Source organism: Vigna unguiculata, chromosome 8 (genome assembly GCF_004118075.2).
Source record: "Vigna unguiculata cultivar IT97K-499-35 chromosome 8, ASM411807v1, whole genome shotgun sequence".
Classification (NCBI taxonomy): Eukaryota; Viridiplantae; Streptophyta; class Magnoliopsida; order Fabales; family Fabaceae; genus Vigna; species Vigna unguiculata.
The window spans coordinates 36,990,956-37,013,679 of record NC_040286.1 but is presented as its reverse complement, the minus strand read 5'-3'; the positions used below and the strand labels follow the sequence as shown (position 1 = coordinate 37,013,679).

General features: G+C 35.2%; 5 protein-coding genes across 9 annotated transcripts; 2 read left to right on the top strand and 3 right to left on the bottom strand.

Moving 5' to 3' along the window:
- Window positions 1-897: 897 nt before the first annotated feature.
- On the bottom strand, window positions 898-3,703 carry LOC114193647 (transcription termination factor MTERF9, chloroplastic). Its single transcript, XM_028083531.1, has 5 exons — window positions 3,208-3,703; window positions 2,952-3,018; window positions 2,744-2,877; window positions 1,977-2,666; window positions 898-1,808 (listed from the first exon to the last, which is right to left on the bottom strand). The coding sequence occupies exons 1-5, from the start codon at window positions 3,484-3,486 to the stop codon at window positions 1,491-1,493; spliced, it is 1,488 nt and encodes a 495-aa protein (XP_027939332.1). The 5' UTR covers window positions 3,487-3,703; the 3' UTR covers window positions 898-1,490.
- LOC114193652 lies at window positions 3,622-5,755 on the top strand. 2 transcript variants are annotated; one of them, XM_028083535.1, is made up of 4 exons: window positions 3,622-3,977; window positions 4,169-4,218; window positions 4,315-4,456; window positions 5,309-5,755. In XM_028083535.1, the coding sequence occupies exons 1-4, from the start codon at window positions 3,743-3,745 to the stop codon at window positions 5,353-5,355; spliced, it is 474 nt and encodes a 157-aa protein (XP_027939336.1). In that variant the 5' UTR covers window positions 3,622-3,742; the 3' UTR covers window positions 5,356-5,755. The 2 variants fall into 2 exon arrangements, with proteins under 2 accessions (XP_027939336.1, XP_027939337.1); XM_028083536.1 differs by having other exon boundaries at window positions 3,628-3,977; window positions 4,315-4,396; window positions 5,309-5,746.
- A 3,592-nt stretch (window positions 5,756-9,347) lies between these two features.
- Window positions 9,348-12,373, top strand: LOC114193646 (scarecrow-like protein 21). The gene is made up of 2 exons (XM_028083530.1): window positions 9,348-9,527; window positions 10,377-12,373. Exon 2 carries the CDS (start codon window positions 10,581-10,583, stop codon window positions 12,189-12,191), a length of 1,611 nt encoding a protein of 536 aa, XP_027939331.1. The 5' UTR covers window positions 9,348-9,527; window positions 10,377-10,580; the 3' UTR covers window positions 12,192-12,373.
- LOC114193651 lies at window positions 12,313-14,046 on the bottom strand. The gene is made up of 2 exons (XM_028083534.1): window positions 13,332-14,046; window positions 12,313-13,063 (listed from the first exon to the last, which is right to left on the bottom strand). Exons 1-2 carry the CDS (start codon window positions 13,534-13,536, stop codon window positions 12,468-12,470), a joined length of 801 nt encoding a protein of 266 aa, XP_027939335.1. The 5' UTR covers window positions 13,537-14,046; the 3' UTR covers window positions 12,313-12,467.
- A 1,988-nt stretch (window positions 14,047-16,034) lies between these two features.
- On the bottom strand, window positions 16,035-21,501 carry LOC114193642 (probable WRKY transcription factor 20). Of its 4 annotated transcripts, none has more exons than XM_028083520.1 (6): window positions 21,010-21,501; window positions 19,333-19,500; window positions 18,477-18,966; window positions 18,150-18,315; window positions 17,905-18,063; window positions 16,035-16,762 (listed from the first exon to the last, which is right to left on the bottom strand). In XM_028083520.1, the coding sequence occupies exons 1-6, from the start codon at window positions 21,241-21,243 to the stop codon at window positions 16,288-16,290; spliced, it is 1,692 nt and encodes a 563-aa protein (XP_027939321.1). In that variant the 5' UTR covers window positions 21,244-21,501; the 3' UTR covers window positions 16,035-16,287. The 4 variants fall into 4 exon arrangements, with proteins under 4 accessions (XP_027939321.1, XP_027939320.1, XP_027939323.1 ...); XM_028083519.1 differs by having other exon boundaries at window positions 18,414-18,966; window positions 21,010-21,499; XM_028083522.1 differs by lacking the exon at window positions 21,010-21,501 and adding an exon at window positions 20,562-20,669 and having other exon boundaries at window positions 18,414-18,966.
- Window positions 21,502-22,724: the final 1,223 nt, after the last annotated feature.

The window sequence follows — 22,724 nt, the reverse complement described above, 5'->3', positions numbered from 1 at the left end:
CGTTGATCCTTTGGTTATTTTTTATATTGAGGGTGAAAATAGAAATTATGAAGTGCCAGCAAGGAAAAACCTTGATTTCTTCTTCCAAAAGTAGGTTTTTTATATTCAATATTCAACATTGTCATGGTGTCGGGTTGAATTTTTCTCTTCATCTGGTTGGTAGAAAGAAAATAAATATAAGTAATAAAAAGATTAAAAGTAAAGAAAAATTAAAAGCATGTTCACATTCTTATTTAATATTTTAAAAGGGTGAATTGACATTTTGATTGTGATTGTGGTGCCTTTGATACTTAATCATGGTGATTGTTATTCAGTGACGTAAACCACTTTTGACAATCTAATCTATAAAAAGATTAATTAAATTTTGAACGCTTAATTAGATATTCTCTTGAAAACGATTTTGGACAATAAGATTTGAATATTTAGAAACTTCTAATTACAAAATTTAACCAGTAGATTGGCCATTTTAATTAAATTGATTCTCTTGTAACTTGCAATTTGCTTCCGTTATAACCCTCATTTTTGTTTTTCCATCCCTCTGATGGTTGATAATCAAAGATGTTTGAGAAACAAATACAATTGTTTGCTTTGCATTACAATTTTTCTATTACCTATCCGGCAAATCAATATATATATACAGGATAATGAACAAGCAGCGGAGAACTGAGTACATTACAGAAAAAATATGGAATTAGTCACCATGATAGAATAAAATGAGAAGTGCTAATATAATCTATGAATAATTTATTCCAACACTCTGCACTTAAAGAAAAAATACTGTTCTCTCACATGAACAATCTACTAATATTTGATTAAAAGATTTACTATATATTCATTTTTCTACAAGTGAAAGATGATGTAAGTGATATATTACACTAACTGAAAATGTATAACATCTAATAAACCAGGTAGAATGTATTACAAGAAATTGAGGAGAATAACAATGTTATTTCATCAACTCACATATGATAAGAATTGCCGCAAGGTAACAAAAATTGTATAGTTCTGGTGATGGCAATGAGTCCTATTCATTTCAGATACACAAAAGAAGAAAACAGAAAAAAAATATATCTACAAACACATGTCACTGAAGGTGAAAAGGAAACATGAGAGTAGCGATGACAGAATCCAGAAGTTGAATCTTAAAGTTGATGCAGCTTTGTTCTTCAAATTATGCCCATATAAGTTTGCAATATTGTCCACGAGCACTTTGTAAACAACTGCTTGAATCAAACACGAACAGCAAGAATGAATTTCACACTAGTGTAGCAGCTTCTGCCGAAAATAAGACACTGATTCGAGTGTCATGAAATCATGTGCAGATGGTATGCCAGTAAGCTGAACAAACTCTAATGACTGACTGAGCTTTTCAGCCACGAAACAGACCATCAATAACATTTTGTATCAACACGATACATGACAATAATATTTCAACAAATTCCTCTTCCAGTACTATGCAAGTTGACTACTATACACTTGATTCTGTTCTGTCACATTTTTCTTTCATATTTCTCAGCAAACTTTTGAAGCAATAATCTCTGACGGAATGCCAAATATTTATCCAAACTTGTTCCAGCCCACTGTTCGCAAAAACATTCATCAGTTGGTACAAAAGATCCAAGGGGAAATGGTCCTTTTGGAGCTTTCTTTAGGGAAACTAAGAACCTATGACGAGGACGAATTCTCTGGTCCAAGGATAAACTAAGATACATTGGGTACTTGGTCAAGGATTGCACCTCATTGTTAAGTTCATTTACCAAGTACAAATATTTGGGCTTTAGATTTTCCTCCAATGACAGAGATAGCACCTGCAGACACAATACTCAACATTAACAACAGGTACAAACTGTTCTTTACATATTATAAGAAGTATCAATTCAAAAGATACAAAGTAGAAAGAAAGAATGGAAATTTGGAACAGTGAAACAGGATACCTTTCATAAATTAATAACGAGGGAAATACATTAAAAAATTACCTGTGTAAGGCTGGTCAATACTTTCAAGATATCTGAATTTTTCATTCCTATGCTCCTTAAGAAATTTATTCTTGGAAGTAATCCATCATCTATGCTGTAATGGAGAAGTTGGGGATGTTTTGTCACCATCTTCACAATGCTATCCCTGGGTGCACCCAACTCCTTGGTAAGAAACATATAACGCATATTCCATGAAATGTCAATTCTTTGCACAAGAATTTGGGGACTGAGCTGAATGACCTTACCCAAATCTTTTTCCTTGATGCCTACTTCCTCAACTAAATATCTAACTGTAGGTTTTAATGAATTCTCAACACTGTAAGAAAACAAAGACGGAGCAGCAGCAATGATTTGCCCTATTCTAGAATTCGGTATGCCCAGGCCCCTCAAGAAAGCAACACGAGACTTCAAATTGTTCTCCACTGTATACTCAAGAATTTGTGGCTGCCTCAATAGGATTCTTCTTACATCTCTATGTTTAACACCAACACTCAATAAGTATTCTAACCTTTCCTGTGCTGAACCAACATTAATTTGAAGTGCTTGCATGTGCCTCTCATATATTTGGACAAAGTGTGACTCCTTCATTCCAAAGGTGCTCAAGTAATCAAGAAGTGGTAACCATTTCGAATCCAAAGGAATTTCTTCAGACAACCGCGGATACTTTTTGTTCTTTACATTTCTACTAACCTGCAATTTGGGAAAAGAAAAATGAGGCTCAAGAGCACAAGTACATTAATGACATGCTTTGACACTAAATAGCTCACCTTATCACCATTTGGTGCCTTTCCACTCTCATTTCGTTGCAAGGATGCCACTCTCTCACTTCTAGGCAATCTAATGCTTTGTTCGTTGTCCAAAGATCTCAAACCCCACTCCCACTCCTTCTCTTTATCCTTTCCTGCACAAACAAGGTTATGAACATCAAACTTTCCCCTTTAAACCACTCAATTAAATACTTTCAGTTATACATACCTTTAACTGTCTTCGACTTCAATCTCTTGTTCCTAACATCAAATTTAGCAGGCTCAGCAAATTCCTCCTGCACACATATTACACAATGAAAGGGAAAATTAATAACAAACAAACATCAATGGCAGATTTCAGCAGATAATCGAGCATTCCACAATTTTGTTACCTTTTGGACAAAGAAAACATTTCAAATGCATAATTAAAACCCATTGAATTTAAAGCATTATCTTTGACCACACAATGAAAGCAAACAACTCACATCAGAAAGCCAATCATCATCATCTTCGTCGTCCTCCTCCTCGTCCGTTTCTTCATCGTCTTCATCACTATCGTACATCGACAGTGCCCCTCCATACTTTGACTTCCTGTTGGTTTTGATAATTTTCGGATTTGAATGTGCTGCAAGTTTCACTAAACTCTTCAACCTTGCAGAATCCAATTTCCCTCTCTCCAAGTTCCGAAATTGGGACTGAAAACACGAAGGAGTCGAAAAGTATAGCAGGGGTTTATAGGGATAGAGAGACACAGAAGCAGCCATTGCTAAACAGAAACAGAAAAGAATATACTCCAAAACCCTAAGTTAGAATCTCTCTCTGCACTACCAGAGGTTTATCCTCTTTCTATCTTAAACGGTGTCGTTTTTACTTAAAACCATATCTGGAAACATGAGTCACACAAAATAACGCGTAGGTGGCGCGAGCCCGTGGGCTAAAAAAGCCCACGTGGCATTCTTTATAACGGTTGTGGTGTTGTGAACTGTGAAATGAATGAGCTTTTGGGAGAGTTAGTTAACTATGGAGGGAGCAGTTGCAGCGTCTTCTTTGTCTCTGCTTTCATTGGGGAGTGTGAAAACAAGGAGCAGAGTGTCTCGGATCTCTGTCGTGTCTGGGAGACAAGGTTGTAATGTTTGGGTTAAGAATGGAAGAAGAAGAAGGGTAAGGGTGAGTGCTGTGAACGTGGAAGATATAACCACAGTACTTGATCCAGCTCCGGTGGAAGTCACCTGGCAAATTGTGGTCGGAGCTATAGGTACCTTCACTCACACAATCACAACCTTTTAAGTTTTCACTTTACTAGAACTGTTCTTATCTAAGGGACAAACAAATCTTAAAGGCAGATCCTTTTAGCTGTTTTGTGTTTTGTCCTTGTATTGATGGAAAGAGAATGGTGTTTTTGTTACGAATTTGGGTTTTGATTTTCTTTGGGTTTGAATTTTTCAGCTGGAGTTACCCCTTTTGTGGTGGCAGGGATCGAATTTCGAAAAAGAATTGTAAGTCACTCTTTTGGTTGAGTTTATGACTTGTTTGTAAGTGGTTAGGTATGTAACTGGTGTGTTTCAATGCATCATTGTTGGATGCTGTTACAGATAGCTCAACAAAGATGTGAGGAGTGTGGTGGGTCGGGGCTTGTTCTAAGGGAAAAGGAATACTTCCGTTGCCCAGAATGTGGTATGATTGCATTCACTTCTTCTCGTGTCTTGTACTCTGTTCAAGCAATTAAGTATGCAGGTGGGAGAATTTCAATGTATCTTTCTGAAATATTCCTGATTAAGTGGGATTTTTAATGTGTCCAGTAATTGAACATCGAACTCAAAATATTGAATGTGAGAAGATTTAAAATTCAATGTTTACTGTGACAACTACAATCTACTAGGATGTACATTGAATACCTGGGAATTGTGGAAATCCTTGCATTACCAAGCTAATTTGAATGTGCATTGTCAACCTGAGAATATTTTATTGTTAAAATAGAGATTTTTCATAGGTCCTTTTCCTTTTGGTCCACAATTTCATTCATTTTGGCTCTGAGGAGCTGTGACAGGTGATATAATGGTCAATTCTAGCATTTCTTCAGTAACTTCATTTCAGCAGTGTAACTTCAATATCTCGTAGAACCTTTTAGGCATAAGTTAAAAGTGCTTTTGAGAGTTTTTTTTTTCATTAGAACTATAGAGTTTTTATTAGAAGTCTAGAGTTTTTTTTCAACAGATAAATTCTCAAAAACTCTTCGAGGTTGGTAAGGTATCCCAGCAGGTTCTTAAATGTTTAAGTTATCGGTATCACTTGTAACTTATGTTTCAAACCCTTTATTACTCTGAAAGTATCAGCAAAAAGTAAGAAATGGATTTCACAACCATAATGTTGATACTGAAATTTGGCAAATTGGTATCGTAAGTATGAACTGTAAGCTACATCAGGGGAGTATTTACATCCGTGTCCATGCTTCATAGAGTATGAACAACTTTATGCCTCGTTGCTTTGTTTTCCTAATTTTTTTTTACCATTTATGTATTGTTGATCTACCCTCAACCTACTGTATAATCCATTATCTTGCGGTTCTTAACATACTTTCTATTGCAGGTGGGTTCCTTCCTTGGCAATCCTGGAAAAGATTCTTTTCAGGCTAATTTCTACAGCGTTGTACAAAAAAACCATACTTCAACAGTGACAAATTTATTAAACAGAGATTCAATGTTTGTGAGAATACTCTATCATACACAAACATAAACAACATAGTAAAGCTATTTGTAATACCAACTACCATTTTCATTAGAAACATTGTAATTTCTTTCTGAGAGAAATGGTATTTGCTACCCTCTTGATATGCCCACCCAAGGAAAAAGAATTCTGCAGCAACGGAGACATGTTTGTGAAGTCTCAATATTTAGACGATTTGTGAAAGTGGTAGAAGCTTGGGTTTTTAGCTGTTTTTTTTTTTTCACTGTAGGTTGTTCTGATTGAATTGACTCCAATTTTTTCTTAATCTTCAAATGCATATGATGTAATCAGAATGAAGTGCGTTTAAGTTGATAGAGCCAGAATTTAAATCCCACAGTAACGAATTTACCAAGGGGTTGAATGGAGAGAATCACCTCCAATGATTTATGAGTGTTTATATAAAAAAATCTGATATCACATTCAATATAAAACTATTGATTAGGTGGAAGAGTTGAATCTAAAATTAAGAGAGAATCATTTCAGAAACTTAATAAGTGACACCTTTAATAAACAATTTAAACATTTGTACATATGTCTATGTGTTATACTTCATAAAGAACAACAAGCATCGATTAGTTTTTAAATTGTATAAAAATGTGTGGAAAAAGTCTATGTTTTTAAAGATCTTTCTGATGTGAAAAGGTGCTGATGTTGTTACAAGCTTTTTTGGAGCAGGTGTTTATTTGATCTCATCTCTTATCCAAATAATATACATCTTTTATACCAATCATGTCCAATTCGCTACTCATTGAAAAAAACAAGAATAGAAAAACAGTTTCCTCGGGTAAAGTCTCTCAAGGGAAGATTATCATTTTAAGGTTGATTCCTTTGTTCCATCCACAAATAATGTACCTCAGATTAAGGTGGTCAACATCTGTTTTCTTCAGTATTTATTCTGCTAAAAGGGCCAAGTGGACATTATAAAATCCTTCCTTATCAATACCAACTCCATCAGAAGATTCTTTTCAAATTACGCAGACTTCACTTGTGTCATTACTGATGTCAGATACGAGTAATTGTGAGTTGACCTTGGCTACCAAAAGTAGTCTACACGAATCTGTGACAAAATCTCCACTTCTTATCCTTCATCTACTCTTTTGGTCTATAGTCTTACATGATTGATAACTTTTTCAAGACTTTATCATATTGACTCTGAAGAGTGCATCACCATCTCTGTTCGTGGATCTTGCAGTAAGGTAAGACTTTAGTGACAAGATTAAAGGCCACGTTAATAGTTCTGGTTTTATGGTGATTATTCCTTGGCTTGGTGCTTGAGTTGGTACAGCCACTCTTTTGGACTTCAATGTTATCCATCGATGGAAATTTTAATCGCACTGATGGACTTCAACTGCAAATTTTTGTAACTTTATTGGGTGCATTTTGTTGCTTTGCAAGGGGTGATGTGATGAACAAGGATTATTCTTTACTGTGCAACCAATTTGTGGCTCGAACTCCTCCAAATCACAGTTGAATATCACATCAATTGGCGTACACCAGTTGATCGCAATTGGTCAAGACTAATGAAAATTCTTCATTTTTTCTGCAATATTGGTCAACACAGAGATATTTTAAAGTCATTTGACTAATTCACAGAACACTGGTCAATCTTCAATTAACATGCATCAATCTTGCGATTATTGAGTAGCCGTAAAACAAAGTGAAAAAAAGAGGAAGAAATTCATAGCCATTAGAAAAGTATGACGTATGGCTGACAATAGATTCGTGTCATCCTATAGTAAGATTTACGACATGGACAATAGTTATGGTATTGAAAACGGAAAAGAACAGTGAAAACAGTTTAGTTAAAATCTCAAGTAAAATTCCAGAACTGGATAACATAAGAGATGGGTTTTCAAGAGTGAAAAGAAACAAAAGAAATGCAGCATTAATTCTGATGTGAAACGGATAAAGATACATTTATGCATGTCGGTGTGATTGCTCGTAAAAGTGGTTGAATTGAATCCAAAAACGAGGAGTTGGTGGTTAATTAAATGTCTAACTAGGTATCAACCATCGCAATGTGCGGATAATTTAATAGAATGAACCAATTTAGTTGACGAGATTAAGAGAGTGATTTCTGATCCTTAAATTTGAAGCATCAATGAGATTTATGTTATATACTAGTCCTTCTACCCGTGGAACGCACGGGTTTTTTTTATATGTAATAATTAGGGTAATAGCAATGGGTTTTTGGATATTTAATAATCTATATGATGATAATCTAATGTTTTAAAAAGATGTTGACGTGTATCAATGGAATAGATCAATTTAGAATGTAATTAAAGTTGTATGTCAAGTTAAGATTTGATTTCATTGAATATTGTCGTCAAGCACCAAGAACAAAAATATGACTAATACACTACTTTGTTAATATAAGAATTAAAAAAGAATAAATTACATACCTAGAATGTATCCTTTGGTATTGAAGTTCATAAATTCCTTTTGTACATAATTTCCTTTTGTACACAATGACTTCTTTGTTCAACTTTTTCAATACAATGATTTTCCTACATGGCAGAAAATAACATAAATCAATTGATATATATTTATAACAGTTTTGAAATGAAAAATAAAATTCGAAATGACATACCTATAATTGATTTCTTTTCAAAGAGTTTCAAAAATTTCTTTGTACACAACGTTTTTAGTTGTGTTTGTTACCTTTCCATCTTCATCCAATATAAGTATTTTCAATCCTCTTTTGGTTTTGACTCTAGAAATAGCAACATATAGTTGGCCATGTGTGAATATAGGTTGTGGAAGATAAAGGCCGACTCTAGAAAGTGTTTGTCCTTGACTTTTGTTAATCGTCATTGCAAAGCATAAAAATATCGGAAATTGTCTTCTTTAAAATTTAAAAGGCAACCTAAATAATAGATATAATTTTGGTTCCTAAATTGAAAAAAATAATAGATATAATTTTTCAAAGCGTAAAAATTAACTTTTCCACCTTGAATATGCCTTGACCTTAATGGTTTAAGAATGCAAAAGCGTGTGGGTCAATGCAATGCCATGTCGGTACAAACACGATTCAACAACCTTTACGACACGCACGCACACTTTGTTTTGCCCTTTTTAACTTTTACTTCTGAAACGCACAGAACACAAGAGAAATCGCCGACCAAACTTCATGTCGATCAAAATTAATCACTTCTATTGATGGGGAAGATGTTTGATTCATGAGAGAAACCGCAGAGCATATGTTTAGGGTTGCTTTAGTTACAAACTTTCTCCTAAAGTAATTTCATGTTTCAAATTGTTTTCATTAACACCCATCTCTAAGAATATAAATATAATAACTGTTATAATTATAATTATATATATATATATATATTAATTTTATATTATTTTGTTTAAATTTAAGATATTGCTTATGATATTTAAATTTAGTATGTTACAAATTTAAAATCACTCGTTACATATGGGAAAAAAGGAGATGTGAGATAATAAAAGTTTAAAAGCTGTAAAAAAAAATGAAAAGTAGTGATGAGTGAGAGACAGAGAATAAACCTCCTTTAAATAAAATTATAGATAATTAAGTCTAAATTAAAAAAGTTTACACTGTCATGCACGTGCGTCAACATTTGGAACAGTGAACCCAAATAGAACACAACGGTTTCAGACTTCTTTGTTCTGCATTAATATTTTAACAGGTGAATATGTAAAGAAATATTAAAAAAATGTGAAATTTAATAAATTTTCAGAAGAATTGAAGAAGTAAAATAAGCTTAAGAGGAGATTAATAGAAATTACACGAATTTAACTAAGTTTATTGACTCCGAGTAAACGAAAATTTTGGGAGATAATATTTAAACGTGATTGAATACGTTAGTGTAGTGGCTTAAAAGTAATTGCACGCGCAAAAAAACAAGACTTTTTCGTTGTCTAAGTAAACGTTTTTTCTATAAAATATAGCACTCAACAACCTTGTATTTGGTCTTGCCTCCATTCTTGAATAAACAAAAAGCCCACATGCATGACAACCCCTGGTTACTTTTAGCTGCAGAAGTGCTTCGTCCTTGGATTTGTTCTCTGTTGTTTTGGCTTCAAAGTGCAGATCATGCTTTCCCTTTCAGTTAAGGTGATAATCTCTAAACGTATTTGCTGATCTTCTTTTGTATGATGATGTTGTGGGAGGAAAGTGATTTTTACATATTTTACCATACAAGTGTCTGTGATTGTTAAGTTGAAGTTGAAGGAGATGCAGCATCTTGTTTTATTTACCTGTGAAAAAAAAAAAGCTACTTTTTCTTTTTATGGCAGTTTTGAGTTTCTGGAAATTGGTTGCTGATTAACTTTTTATATGGTATGTTTAATTGGGAGAAATCACTTTCAAGTTTGAGCTCTTTGTTTTTTTATACTGATGATTTTCGCTTTTTTGTCCTGCTTTTTGTTTTCTTAAGGAAAAGTTTTGTGGAACACTTCGGATTTTGTTGAGTAACAGGGTGATTTTTCAGAATTTCTGTGTGTTTGTGTGTTTGAACTCTGAGTCTATTTGTATTTGGTTGCTTAAACGTTTTTTGGTTTATACTAGGAAGCCCCTATTCACCTTTCTATGTAATTGAGTTGAAGTTTTGAGCATGTTTCAAGTTTGAGTTCAAGAAAATACTAATAGATCTTCTGAGGAATTGTAAATCATGAATTGCTTATGGGAGGCCTTCTGAACAATTCTATTTTTGTACTTTTATAATGAAAAAGGAATAATGGGACAAAGAATGAAAAAAGCTCTTCCTTTTAAGTACCAGGTGTTCCAAGATTCATCATTTAATTAGGTTTATCAAGCTAATCTCCAATTCTGGATTGCATCAAATTTGAAAGACAAACAATAACACGGTGGACTGAGACTGCATTCTTGTGTTATATAGTTATAGTTCTCGTTATTTTGTTATCTAACTTTGTTGCTTTAATTGTTGTGTCACCATTTCTGCAGAATATAACAGATTTCGAGTTAGGTGCTTAAGTTCAGCTGGAATTTGAGTATAATGTGGACAACGATCACATAACTTAAATAGCACCAACAATTGTTGTTCCAAAAAGGAGAAAACAGAGAATTTTGGACTGTTTATATTAGAAAAACACATTGCTGTTGTGTTTTCTACGTATATTCAAAGAACCGGTTAATTTTCAAAAGCAAATGTCTCAGAAGCATAAAATGTCCTACGAGGCTGTCCAAAATCTTGGGTCATGCTGCTTCCTACAAAGTGAGAACCTAGACTACTATTCATCCTCTGATAACAGCAGCCATGCAACCTACCCTTCTGTTCGTACTTTAGAACAATATTGCACCCTGGAATCTTCTACAAAGAACAGTTTTCCTTCCCTAAATTCTCCATCTACTGTTAGCTTCTCACCTAACTATAGCCCACTCTCAAAGCTACAGCCAAAATCATATGTGTTGAGTTCACATAATTCTCTTGAAATTGCTAATGATTCACTGGAAAATGAATCTTGTTTGACGCATAATGACAATGAGCTGAGGCACAAGATAAGAGAGCTTGAAAGTGCTATGTTGGGACATGATGCAGATATTCTGGATATGTATGATACTGTGATTCCAGAGGAATCTCATTCATTTTTGCTGGAGGCAGAAAGGTGGAAGAAAATGATGGAGATGATATCTAGAGGGGATTTGAAGGAGATGCTTTGTGCATGTGCAATAGCAGTGGCAGGAAATGATATGGAGACAACCGAATGGTTGATGTCAGAGTTAAGAAAAATGGTCTCAGTTTCTGGCAATCCAATCCAACGATTGGGAGCATACATGTTGGAGGCTCTTGTTGCAAGATTGGCCTCTTCAGGAAGCACAATCTACAAAGCCTTGAAATGTAAAGAGCCTACTGGTAGGGAACTCCTTTCACACATGCACCTACTTTATGAAATTTGCCCATATCTCAAATTTGGTTACATGTCTGCAAATGGGGCTATTGCTGAAGTCATGAAGGGGGAAAGTGAAGTCCACATAATTGATTTTCAGATCAACCAGGGAATACAATGGGTGAGCCTAATCCAAGCTCTTGCTGGCAGATATGGAGGACCCCCCAAGATCAGAATAACAGGTTTTGATGACTCAACTTCAGCTTATGCCAGGGAAGGAGGTCTTGAAATTGTGGGAGAAAGGTTGTCAGCACTTGCACAATCATATAATGTACCCTTTGAGTTCCGTGCCTTAGAAGTTTCTCCCACTGAGGTTGATATTAAAGACCTTGAACTTCGACCTGGTGAAGCTATTGCAGTGAATTTTGCCATGATGCTGCACCATCTTCCAGATGAGAGTGTGGATGGTCAGAACCATCGTGGCCGGTTGTTGAGACTGGCAAAGTGTTTGTCTCCAAAGATCGTGACACTAGTTGAGCAAGAATCACATACCAGCAACCTCCCATTCTTCCCCCGTTTTGTTGAGACAATGAACTACTACTTGGCTATTTTCGAATCGATTGATGTTGCTCTTCCAAAGGAAAACAAAGAGAGGATTAACGTGGAACAGCATTGTTTGGCTCGAGAAGTTGTCAACTTAGTAGCATGTGAAGGGGCAGAAAGAGTGGAACGCCACGAGCTTCTCAAGAACTGGAGATCACGTTTCACCATGGCTGGATTCTCAACATATCCATTGAACTCCTTTATTACTAGTTCGATTAAAAATCTTCAGCAAAGCTACCAGGGACATTACACTCTAGAAGAGAGAGATGGAGCTCTATGTCTTGGTTGGATGAATCAAGTTCTTATTACTTCTTGTGCTTGGAGGTGAAGATCCAAAGGAACTGGTTCATATTTGTTATTGCAGACTTTTGTTAATTTATGTATCATCCTAATCCTAGCAGAATTCCTCATTTCAAAGTCAAATTACTCTGTAGTTTGTTAGAACACACTATATTTATGTCAATAATTCCAGTACCAGCAAACACGATACATAAAATTTAGATACCCTTACAATAATTCCAGTACTAACATGTATTCTGTATTTTTCTATGATACCCCTTACAAAGATAAAAAGAATAATGACAATTTACACCTACAAAACTTGTTAGCTGAAAATTATTACAAAACAAGGAAGAACAGAACTGGGATTTTTTACTACAAATTTTTCTAAGCTAAACTGCATTTCTCCTAACCCAGTTGAGCCAGGTCCTTCATATTCACCATCAACTTCATTTACTCGAGTTCCAGCAATTATCCTGCAAATTATTGCAGCCTTTTTCACGCTATGTACCCTGGCAGTTGCAATTCCTCTGTTACTCAATTCTTTGTCACTTGTGTTCGGGTGAATGTCTGCGTATTGTGTCTTGAAGTTAAATTGAATTATTTGGCAAAGATAACAAGATGGATCTTTACAAAGATCATGAACTCTCTTCGTAGATTTCCCATGGAAACATCTCATTGTAGTACCATAGAACCGCAACAGCTCATTCCCATCAACAGTGCTCCTTGGATGCCTTGGATATTGCTCAGAGGCCACCTTCTTCACATTTTCTCTATATTTTTCAAACCTTTCAAGGACTTCTTCTGAGTAGCTCACCCTGAGGACTGTTCTAACCTTTTTCAGTGGCTTTGATGTGTTGAGCCAAGCCTTTTGAAAGATCATTTCCACAATTTTTCTTGATGGGTCTCCAACACTCAGTTCTGCCAAAATTTTACAATGATGTGAAAGAGTTCACAGAATTTAACACACAGTGAAAAAAAAAAAGATAAAGGAAGTTTCAAGTATACCTCAACTGCTCCAATTAGTTTTCCTCTTAAAAAGTTACAAGCCTGTTACATTACAATGACTTCTGAAAAATCATAACTTTTATATTTCAAGCTTCTTTATAATGAAACACTTTGAGTTTTGAAGACATGAAAGCATGTTGTGTTGATGCAAATAGGAGCAGCATGCAACTTAGTAACTTACCATGAAGCCTTCCCAGTGTATTGCTTGGTCTTGAAACTACTAGGCTAGTTGGAGTTTGCATCAGAGGTCTATTATATGCATTCGTTCTCTCCCATTCTGAAACACAGCCACTTCCCTTGCTGCATTTCGTTTGCTGCTTGATTACATCGTTGATCTTGTTTCCACATTTGACATTATCCTTCAAGGAGACCCATAAGGCATGCATCTCGTTCTTTGCTCCTCTTCTTCTTTGTGCCGAGTGGAATATATGACCACAAAAAAAATGGTTTCTAGTGAACAAGTTTGTTGTCTCAGTAACATGCACAAAGTTGAGGAACAAAGAAAACAAAGAATATAACTTTTGTTCACTAAACTCATTTTTTTAAAATTTAACGGGAAAAAATATATAATCTTGCCGTTATAGGTACATTTGTTTTTATTTCTTGCATTACGTTAACCAAAATTAAAATTTATGTATAGAGATAAAAGATTATAACTTTGTCTCTATAATTATCTTTTATTTAGTTTTTATAGATTTTACCATGACCTTGTGTTACTTTTACAGTATTGTAACGGCAACAAAGACAGGGAATAACACTAAAAGAAAATTAAAACCGTCCTTTGGTACACATTCTGGATTAAATTCATTTGGTATTAAGACAAAAATGTTTTAACTTTTTCTTTCTCCTTCTGTCACTACGCGACACATATGTTGGATCTGTTTTCAAAATGTGAAAGAAATGTCTACTCTGGAATGTTTTTAAGAAATGCAGTACACCAGTGGACTCTCCTTAGTCATTTAATGTCTTTTTGTCAGTGTTGGCCCAGCTGTCCTTTGATTTAAATTTACTTACAATGTTAATATCAAAATGGGGACCGATTAAGTGATTTTTTCTAGTAATTTCTTAATTTTTATGTGTTGAATGATCAAATTTAATCTAAAAAGAAAATATAAAAGAAACCAGTTAAAAATTGTGCAAATTTACCCAAAAGTCACTGAATCTGTTCCATAATCAAATTTTACTAAAAGGTAAGATTAGCTACACCAGTTCAATCATGAAATATGTATCTAAAGTGTGATTTTTGAGGGCTTAACCTTACGTTTTGGCTATGTTACTTATACAAGACTTTTTGCAGTATCAGTTTTTCTCTGTAATTCTCTTTACCACGTTATTTTTCTTTTAAAATATACAAACTTTAAACTTATACATTAAATATAGTTTCTCTTTTGATTTATGAAAAAGAAAAAGCGATCCGCTCCAGTCTAAAGACAAAATAGAATATCTTCCGTTTGCATATGGTTCTGAAAAGTCGCTTCACATATCAAAGACACAATCATACAGAAACATGGTTGTCTTTTTTCTTTGGTATAAAGAGTCATGCCACTAGCACTGCCACTGCTTTTCTATTTACATGAAAAATAAAGCAAATAAGAGATCAAACTCTCTTATCTCTAATCTGGTGTTTATTTGTGTAAAATCTAGAACCATTTGAGCTGGCATAAGAAATCAATCATAATGCTATGAAGGGTTCAAAATGATGGTACGATAAGGATGCAGAATTGTGCTCATGGGTGGTTTCATCTGACTCTGAGGGGACAAGGATCAGTTCAGAATCTATACATCTTGGTTCCACAAATGGAGCAAGACGTGGCTGCATGATTCTTCAGTCCTGATTAAGCTAAGACAAATATATGAATTTAAGAAAGTTGTACTTTACTTGCACCGCAATTAAAGGCCAACGTGAACATGTCAGACTGGTTCAAAGATAAAGCCAAGAGAACCAATCGTCATCAAGGATGTACTACTCTATCAAGATGCCAAGGGTAGTTAGCATTATGCAAATCTCAGTTACTGATATATTTACTGTAAAATAGTGCTAAAACTCATCTTTCATCTGTTTTTCTCTTTGTAGAAACATTCTTGAATGCACCTAAAATTCTTCTAGCTATACTAATCACGCCTTGGCATGTGACAACTGAATACAATATAGCAGCTAAACTAATGACAATGCAATGTACTAGGAAATTTGCAAAAGGAAAAAGAAAAGAAAATCCTTTTTTTTTCTTTTCAGTTCTCTAGAAACAAACAAGCACTGCACACTCGGCAATGCTGGTCCCCCCCTCCAAGTTACAGTCTGAAAGGGACTGTGTCCTTTTCTGTGCTGAAACCAAGGGATTTCGCTTTATCAGTTGCCAAAGTGAGGATAAGGTATATATGTACGTAACTACGTATAATATAACATCCACCGAGTTTTTTGTCTGTGAATAGAGAGAATAGACACATCTATCTATGTAAAAATCTAATGGTTATCTATCTCACCTCACATCCTTGTCAATCACGCAAGAGGGTGTTTGAAACACGTTCAGAGATCAGAAAACCGTGACAACGATGAGAGAAATGCAAAAGCTAAAACTTGTAGCCCTCACTTTGATGTGAAAAACCAAATCCATGCTCCATTTCTAAACAAGTACGAAAATTATGCAAGTCTAATCTACAAAAAACAGTAAGAATATCCAACATTTACAGATCACGTGCAGTCCAACTTCATTATATCAGAACAGATCATCAATCACGGGGTATGTACGACTTGTAATCAGTGCAGTGGGGACTAGGGACCGAGTCTAACCAACGTGAAATACTGAACACGAGATACAATATTTAGCAAAAGGCTTTATGCACTTTTACAAGGTTTTGTGGGAGCAACTTTGATATCAGCCTCATATTTATACAGAAGAATTTGGATATGATTATAAATAATTATACAATTACAAAGATTTAAAAGTCAACATGATGGAGCTGCTACCAATTCTACATAACGGCAGCTCTCAAATAGTGATATAAACATAAAAGAACTATCTGCATTTTCTTACAGAAAATGAGATGTTACACCTTTGAAGCTATACCCGCCAAAAATTAAAAAAGAAAGTAAAATGTTACTCAGAACTTTTATTTTCATGTCTGATGTGTGATCAACTTCATGGACCCATTAGTATTCTTCCCATGCTCTGTGGGCAAGGATACGAGGCATGGTTTAAAGCCGGACCATCAGTCCTATTGTCTCTAGAACCATAGGGATTAGAGCTGTTATTTAGAACACCAAAGTATACTGGAGCTGAGGTAGTATGAACAAACTTGAAATTGGAATTACTTGTGTGAGTTTGAGTGTTCCCAAATTCAGAGTGCATTATTTTCCCTTGTGCATTTGATCTATGTTCAGCAGCTGAGCTAATTCCCATCCCAAGGTCAAGGCTAATGGTATCACTTTCTTCTAACTTAATTCTTGTCTGTCCAGCTGCTGCTACTGCCATGTCATGGCTGCTATTCTTTGCAGCTGGTACATCATGGTTGTGTTTACCCTCATATGTGGTTATCACTGCTTTTGGATCATGAGATGCCCTCTCCACATGTTTTCTGACAGGGCAACCCGCATTTGTGCATTTGTAATAACTCCTACATAAGCAGCATAGTAAGATACAAGATTAACAAGAAATATGTAGTTGAGTAGCAGATTTTAGCACTGCAGTTAGTATGAATCATAAACATGCAACAAGAATATCAAGGTGTACAAAGCAATATTTGATTTGACTTCCATGCTTTTAAAGCATTTCCTGAAGTAGCCACACAACACACTAATATAGAATACACTGTCCACATGTCCTCCAATCTTTTATGACTGAGTATAAAAGCCAGCAATGATATGAATATCTTCTTGTCCTTCCCCTCCCCGCACCCTAAATTTTCTCACAACTTGATATGGGTATACAAAAATAATGTCAGCTTCTTTCCTTTTGGATGTGACATCTACTCCTCAATACTCTCCTATAATTAATAGTCTACTGCCACTTTATTGCTCCAACATGCTTCACAGCAAAAATATTAGCAATTATGCTTCACAGCAAAAATATTAGCAATTATGCTATTAATTTTCAGTTTGTGTCATACCTATGCAAGTAATTTAATCACTCTAGTTCCTCATTCTCAACAACTTTATACTACAAAGGAGAAAAATAAGAAGCTTCTGGATGAATATTAAAAACAGCTTTCAAAGTCATCCAAGAGAAATTCCTCCTCCTAATAGTCTAGCAAGTTATTTTTCCATTGCTGTTCTTGAAACTGTAAAACATCATCTACCTCGCCCATAGATCCATCAAAGTATCCCATACCAAAATGTTCGTGTTTACGGGATTCATTTGTCTAGCTTACTTTTAATGAGAGCTTAATACCAATAATAAACTTTCTTCCTCGCTTTTGCAACTCTGTGTTTGTGTGTGTGTGTGTCCCTCGCATTTGCATGTCTGAATATAATGTAGTGAAAGATGCAGACTTTGTTTATGGACCAGGTAAGCTATAGCTGCAACAGGGGTCTCAAAGCGAGAGACTAGCTAACACCAATCATGATAAAAAAAAGATTGAAAAGTGAATATTCAAGTTACAAAAAACTATTATATCATGTTAATTCATCACTTCAATTATTGTCTACACAGCAAGTACAAGATCAAAAGCTTGACAATAGTAAAAAAAAATCATTTTGACAAATCACATACATTAAATTGGATTTATTAATTTAACTTCTATTCTGAGTGGGGACATACCTTGGGTTAGGATTGCCTCTCACCACCTTTTGGCCATACTTACGCCAGCGATACCCATCATCCAATATATCAACCTCACTCAAAGTTTGTACAACAACCCGTGGCTCCCGGATAGGCTTAACTACAGGAGTGATGTCAACATTTCCAAGTTCCATTTTTCTACTCAACAAAAAAGAAAAAAACTCAGCAGCAGTATATGAGCACACATGCTGAAGAAATTCAGAGCTTCAACCAAATTGTCATACCTCCGCTTTGAGAAGGGATCATCATCATCAGCGTCATCACTAATCCTGTTTGACGCAAACCCGACACCCTCTAAACCATCATCGTTTGTTGCTACAGGTGATGGCTCAGAAGCACTGTTGGGCTCAGCAGCATGAGACAACTGACCATACATGGAGGATGCTTTGTCTACAAGAAAAAATTAGAAGAAAAAGAAAACCAGCTTATTTTCTCTGAAATAAGTAATAATAATATGTAAGCTATGATAAGCATCTGGCTGGTATTACCATCTAGGCCAGCCAAAGAAGAATCCTTATCGGATCTCTCTACTTGAATAGACATAACAGTACCAGTAGAGTATCGGCAGCTTGGTTGAGGTTTGGGGTGATCATGTGTTCCCTTGTAAATTATCTCAGTGATTTGACCATCATGAGAGCGTTCAAAAAGTTTTTTCACTTCACAGTTTGGATGTGTACATTTGTAATAACTGCGTGGAAATTCACTTCCTTTAACAAGTTTTTGCCCGTACTTTCGCCAATTGTATCCATCATCAGATGTTTTCTCAGCTGCAACTGAAAGTCCATTGCCTCTAACCTCAACATGTGATGCTTGAAGCCCAGTAGCTGTGTTGCTTTTGTGGTTAACGTCATCCAAATCAACATCAACAGGAGCACTAGGACTAGAACTAACCATTTGTACAGGTGATGATAGACTTAATTCGTTAGCAGGAACTGCTATCTCACTTTCACCTAATGGTGAGGAAACAAATGATTGTGCTTTTCCTAGACCTTCTACTTGAGTTGATTGTTTGATAACATGGTTATTGAAGTCTACAGGAACCTTTACATGAGCAAATAGCATTGGATAAGTGCTATGAAATTAACAATCTTCAAAACAATATTAATCAGAACATGAAAACACCATATGTTTTTATCTAACACTATAATCATGTATGGGACTATAAATTATAAAACCATTCAAATGAAACAAGACTTTAGAATTTATTGTCTCATGCGACAAAGTATGAGCAAGCAACACCAATCTTGATAAATTTGAATTCTGTTGAATTATCTCATCTTGTTTTGTCAGTTAGCACACAGATTTAAACCAAGTAAAATCAGGATAGGAAACAAAAATTTGAGCTCATTCGTCCATGTCATTTGAAAGTTATTTTAATCAAAGTGTTGTCAACATCAATTGCATTACCATATTCAACCTGTTGAGTGGTTTAAACTCAAAGAAGCTTGATTTCCTGTCATCAACAGTATTGGTATTGAAGCATGCAGTGGTTAATGCAAATGTAGCAGAAGCCTTAGAACCATGTACTGTTTGTTGAAGCTTCCGGAGAGACCCTGTAGTTGGTGAAGACTCCACCTGCAACGCATGGACAAAAAATATTTAAACTATGTGCTTTTTGAGCAACAGTTCAGGAGTGAAATGAAAAATTTAAACTAAAATGCACAGAAAGATACGGGGAACAATTTCTCTTCTCAAAAAACCAATAAAAGGAGAGGAGGGAAAAGGAAAAAACACAGCAAGTTCCTGAATATCTGAAAACCCTAAGGCCTCAAACAGCAATCAATAAACCTAGGAAGTCAGTAATAACAGCAGAAAGAGACCACATATATAATCTTCTGAGTAAACCAATAAACCTAAACTAATTGAATGGTTTTATCAGCTAGTGATGTAAGCAACCCAAGCGTAAGCAAAGTTTTTTACTTTCTCCTGCTGCCGATATTGCATATTGTTTATTTGGAGTCCGTTTGACAAAGATACCACAGTCGTTATAATTTGCAAAAGTTAGTTATATAAACAATCAATCATAACAAAGAAAAGACACTCCTACATGAATGTAGCAAATAATTCTACTCGAATTAGGACCATACAGACTATTACCGTCTAGAAACAAGTCCTTTCACAAAATCCAGACCCACAATCTTTCTGACATTCCCTATATTATTCTCACAGCACACATAACTAAAATCAATCCACTAATCGTTGGTAATGCTTGATTCGCTTGCTCCACATATATAAATGGAAAAGGAAAAGAAGAAGACTTTTCTGTGCACTCTGCTGCACCGTTGAAACAAAAACAAACAAAAAGGGCAAGCACCAACAAAAAAGAGGATTCATTATGTGAAAAAACAACACTGACATTAAAATAAATAAAAGGAGAATGTCGAGCGATCCTCAGCTAAAGTTATATTCCACCAAAGAGAATACCGTATTTAAGCATAAAGCAGCCAATACATAATCCTATAAGAGCAAAAGCATCAGAAACTAACGGACCCATACAAAAAAAATGTACTACTAAGTGAAGGATCAAACGAGTAAAGAGCCAGCTCTAAAGAAACAATTTTCCACGAGGCTGAACCAGCATATAAGAATTTCGAATTTTACATAACAAAAAAAAGCATCTGCAGCTCATTACTCACCAGCATTCAAATCAAGTCATTCTAAATCATCAAATTATTCCACCAAATCGATAAGAGTTGACACCAACCCAGATAAGCCCTATTGGGTAGCTGAGAAATCCCAAGAAAATCACAGTGAAAAGAACAATTTTTTATATGCCACTCACTATAAGTGGCCTTTACCTTATATGTGTCAAGTAAAAAAAGAACAGTAAAACACAACCTTTGACCAAAATGAACTAAAAACGACAACATTCCCCCACTGAATTCACTCAAGCATTTACCTTTCCTTCTTCTGTTCCATCTCCTCTCAGAAAACACAAAAACCCTCTGAAAAAATGAAAACTCTCCCTCATAAACACCAACCCACTTATTTCCATTCTTCACCAAAGCAAACACTTCAATTGGAGTTCCCAAAGAAGAGGAGGAAGAAGTAGAAGCAAAAGAACACACACACTCACTCACTCACCTTCATGTTGGAGAGAAGAACCGGTGATTCCAGAAACGACGTAGGACTCAGTCCCGGAGGAATCGTGATGCAGGGCGACCTCGAGATCGGAAGCTTCGCCGGCGCAATCAGCTTGTACCTCGCCGTGGAATTCTGACCCGAGCCACCTCGATTCGGATCCTCGGATGCCCCGTTGAGGCAGAGCTCCGAACTTGGGCTGGGCTCGGCGGAGGTGGTGGCGGTGGAGGCGTCCATTGTGGGCGGTAGCGTTGATGAGAGTCAGAGCAGAAGTAGGGAGGTAGCGAAGGGCAAAAGGGTCATTTCAAAGATGCAATTTTTGTTTTGTGGGTGTTGTGTTGTGTTTGTGTTTTGTGTTTGAAGGTTGTGTTGTGTCAGAGATGCTGTAAGAGACTCAGTTGACTTACAATGTTGGATCTCTCTTTCTCTCACAAACAACTCACTCACATGTCTGTGACTCTCTTCTCTTCTCTGTCATTTTAAACCCTTCTTTCTCAACTTTTTTTTTTTTGTTACTTCTCTGTAACTAAACTCACACCAACACACACACAAAAAAATCATCATGGAAGTAATAATTGAGGTTGAATTGTAAGAGTGTCTGGATTAGATTAATTTGGGTTAACAGTAAATTTAACATATTCAATACTTAATTAGATTGGTTTAGTTATTATGATAAAAATAAAAGTTGAGTTTTACTTCTTATTTATTTTATATAATTGTTAATATTATCCTAATGCAAGATAAAACAAAATATTATTTGGTATTTAATGATTTTTTTGAAATAATATAGTAAAAACATAAACAAATTTTAAAAAAAAGGTGGTAAAATCAAACACTTTCATAAGAAAATAAAGCAGTAACACCTAAAGTATGATAATCTAAAAATTAAAAGCCAATCTAGTTTAACAAATTCAATCTAGATTTTAACAAATTTAAATGATGAGTAAAAATTTACCGTAAATTTTACTTATTCATTGTTTTAAAAGAACATATTAATATATTAAAGGGGCGAAACAAAAGGATGGGATGGAGAGAGAGAGAGAGAGAGAAAAAAAAAATGGATTTGTGTGGATTTTGCTTTTAGACTTTTTAAAGCTGATAGGTAGATGATTATGTCACTGAATGATACACAATTGGACAAAGATTTTGTAACAAAATGATTATGTTACTATTCGTTAAGAGAAAATATTGTTTATTTAACTTAATTTAATTTTCGATGTTGTGTTTGTGGCTAGTTAATCTAGGTAAGAGTTGAAAGTGATAAGTGGTGTGCCAAGTACCAACCAACTCTATGTTACTCTTCACCACAGCAATCACCACGAGTGATTGGTGCAAAACTGTGAAACCCTTTTTCCACAAGTTGAAAGCCAAAGCTAAACCAGAATTAGTTCACCAAAAGGGTTAGATTCACATAATTTAACCCCATGAATGGGAGAGTCAGTCTCAAGCAATACCTCAGTGTGTAGATTTTGTCTATGTTACATGAACTTTGATCACAGATTCAATTCAAGGAATGCATTGTCGGCAATTCCCACAGGGAAACTGTCATGTTTGTGCAGTGAATGAAGTAGCAAAACAAAAACAAAAACAAGAACAGAGAAATGGATTAAACGCCAATTAGTACAGAGAATGGTGTTGTGGTAGGGTTTTGGAATTCACTAACTACATTGTTTAGGGCATCTAAATGTGGCAATTTGTTGACCTGACCACTTAAATTC